General features: G+C 39.1%; 1 protein-coding gene across 1 annotated transcript; it reads right to left on the bottom strand.

The window, feature by feature from the left end:
- Window positions 1–8: 8 nt before the first annotated feature.
- Window positions 9–1,096, bottom strand: JH06_5635 (chitobiase beta-hexosaminidase c-terminal domain protein; the record flags this gene model as incomplete). Its single annotated transcript, XM_014669192.1, has 2 exons — window positions 9–30; window positions 60–1,096. The coding sequence occupies 2 exons, from the start codon at window positions 1,094–1,096 to the stop codon at window positions 9–11; spliced, it is 1,059 nt and encodes a 352-aa protein (XP_014524678.1).
- Between the last annotated feature and the right edge of the window lie 45 nt (window positions 1,097–1,141).

Below are 1,141 nucleotides of genomic sequence, written 5' to 3'. Positions count from 1 at the left end.
TTGACACATCACTCTGTATCACCTTCCAATCTGTGTATTCAATCTGGAAAGGGAAATACGTTGAGAACACACTTGATACATAGATCGGTTTGGAATCTTGACCATTCATTGTCATCATATCCAACTCCATCTCTCCCAAATCAACAGTCAGAGTGTAACCACTTCCAGTCAGCCATCCATCTCCATATGAATCAGATCCTTCAAATGTGTAGATTCCATCATTCAAACAGAAATCAACATAGTAATAAGCACCTGATACAAGGAATTGTTCCACAGATCTCAAGACAGTTCCTAATGTTCCTCTTCCTTCATACAGTTTCCATGAATTCACTTCATGATCATAATCAGCGTAGATACGAACAGTCATCAATCCCTTGCCTCCAGTACATATTGAAACTGATAGAGAGATAGTGGCAGTCATATCTCCTCCAGTCATCTTAGTAGCAGTGATGGTGTAGGTTTGAGCAGTACTCTCAGAAGTGGCAGTACCTGAGATCCAACCAGTATGAGGATCCAACACAATACCAACAGGAAGAGAAGGATTGATTCTGAAGTTCATGTAACGATCTCCATTCTGAGGAATCACTTCAGACATCTCAACATCCTTGAATACAGTAATTGAAGAATCATAAGTGAAGTTAGGAATATCAGCCAACACATTATCAGCAAACAGATCCAGAGATTGAACAACCCAATAACAAGAAGAAGGATTACCAGTACCAAAGTTCTCAAACTTGAATTGATTGTAAGGAGTATTGTTAGAGAAATAGATTCTTCTCTTCTGACCAGGAGTGGAATAAGTGAGACCAATGACTTCCTTCAGGAGTGTCCATTCATCTGTATCTGAGTTACGACCATACAGATTGAATTCAGTTATCCATTCATCTCTACTGGAGTAATAATGATTCCGAATCTGAACAGAACTGATCCATTCATGACGATCATTACTCAATGTGATGGTGAGAGAATTGGTATTGGAACAGTCACTCGGAGAGATATCACTTAATGTGTATCGTGAACAAGAGATCCCAGTTGCTGTTGTAGTGAATTCCCAGATATGAGATTCAGATTGTTCTGATGACATCAAACGAACCATTGCATCGAAATAGGATGTGAGTTGAGTATCATCAATAGCAACAAT

The sequence above is a fragment of the Blastocystis sp. subtype 4 genome (assembly GCF_000743755.1).
Source record: "Blastocystis sp. subtype 4 strain WR1 chromosome Unknown seqid_0932, whole genome shotgun sequence".
NCBI classification, from domain to species: Eukaryota; class Bigyra; order Opalinata; family Blastocystidae; genus Blastocystis; species Blastocystis sp. subtype 4.
This window is presented reverse-complemented; position numbering and strand designations above follow the sequence as displayed.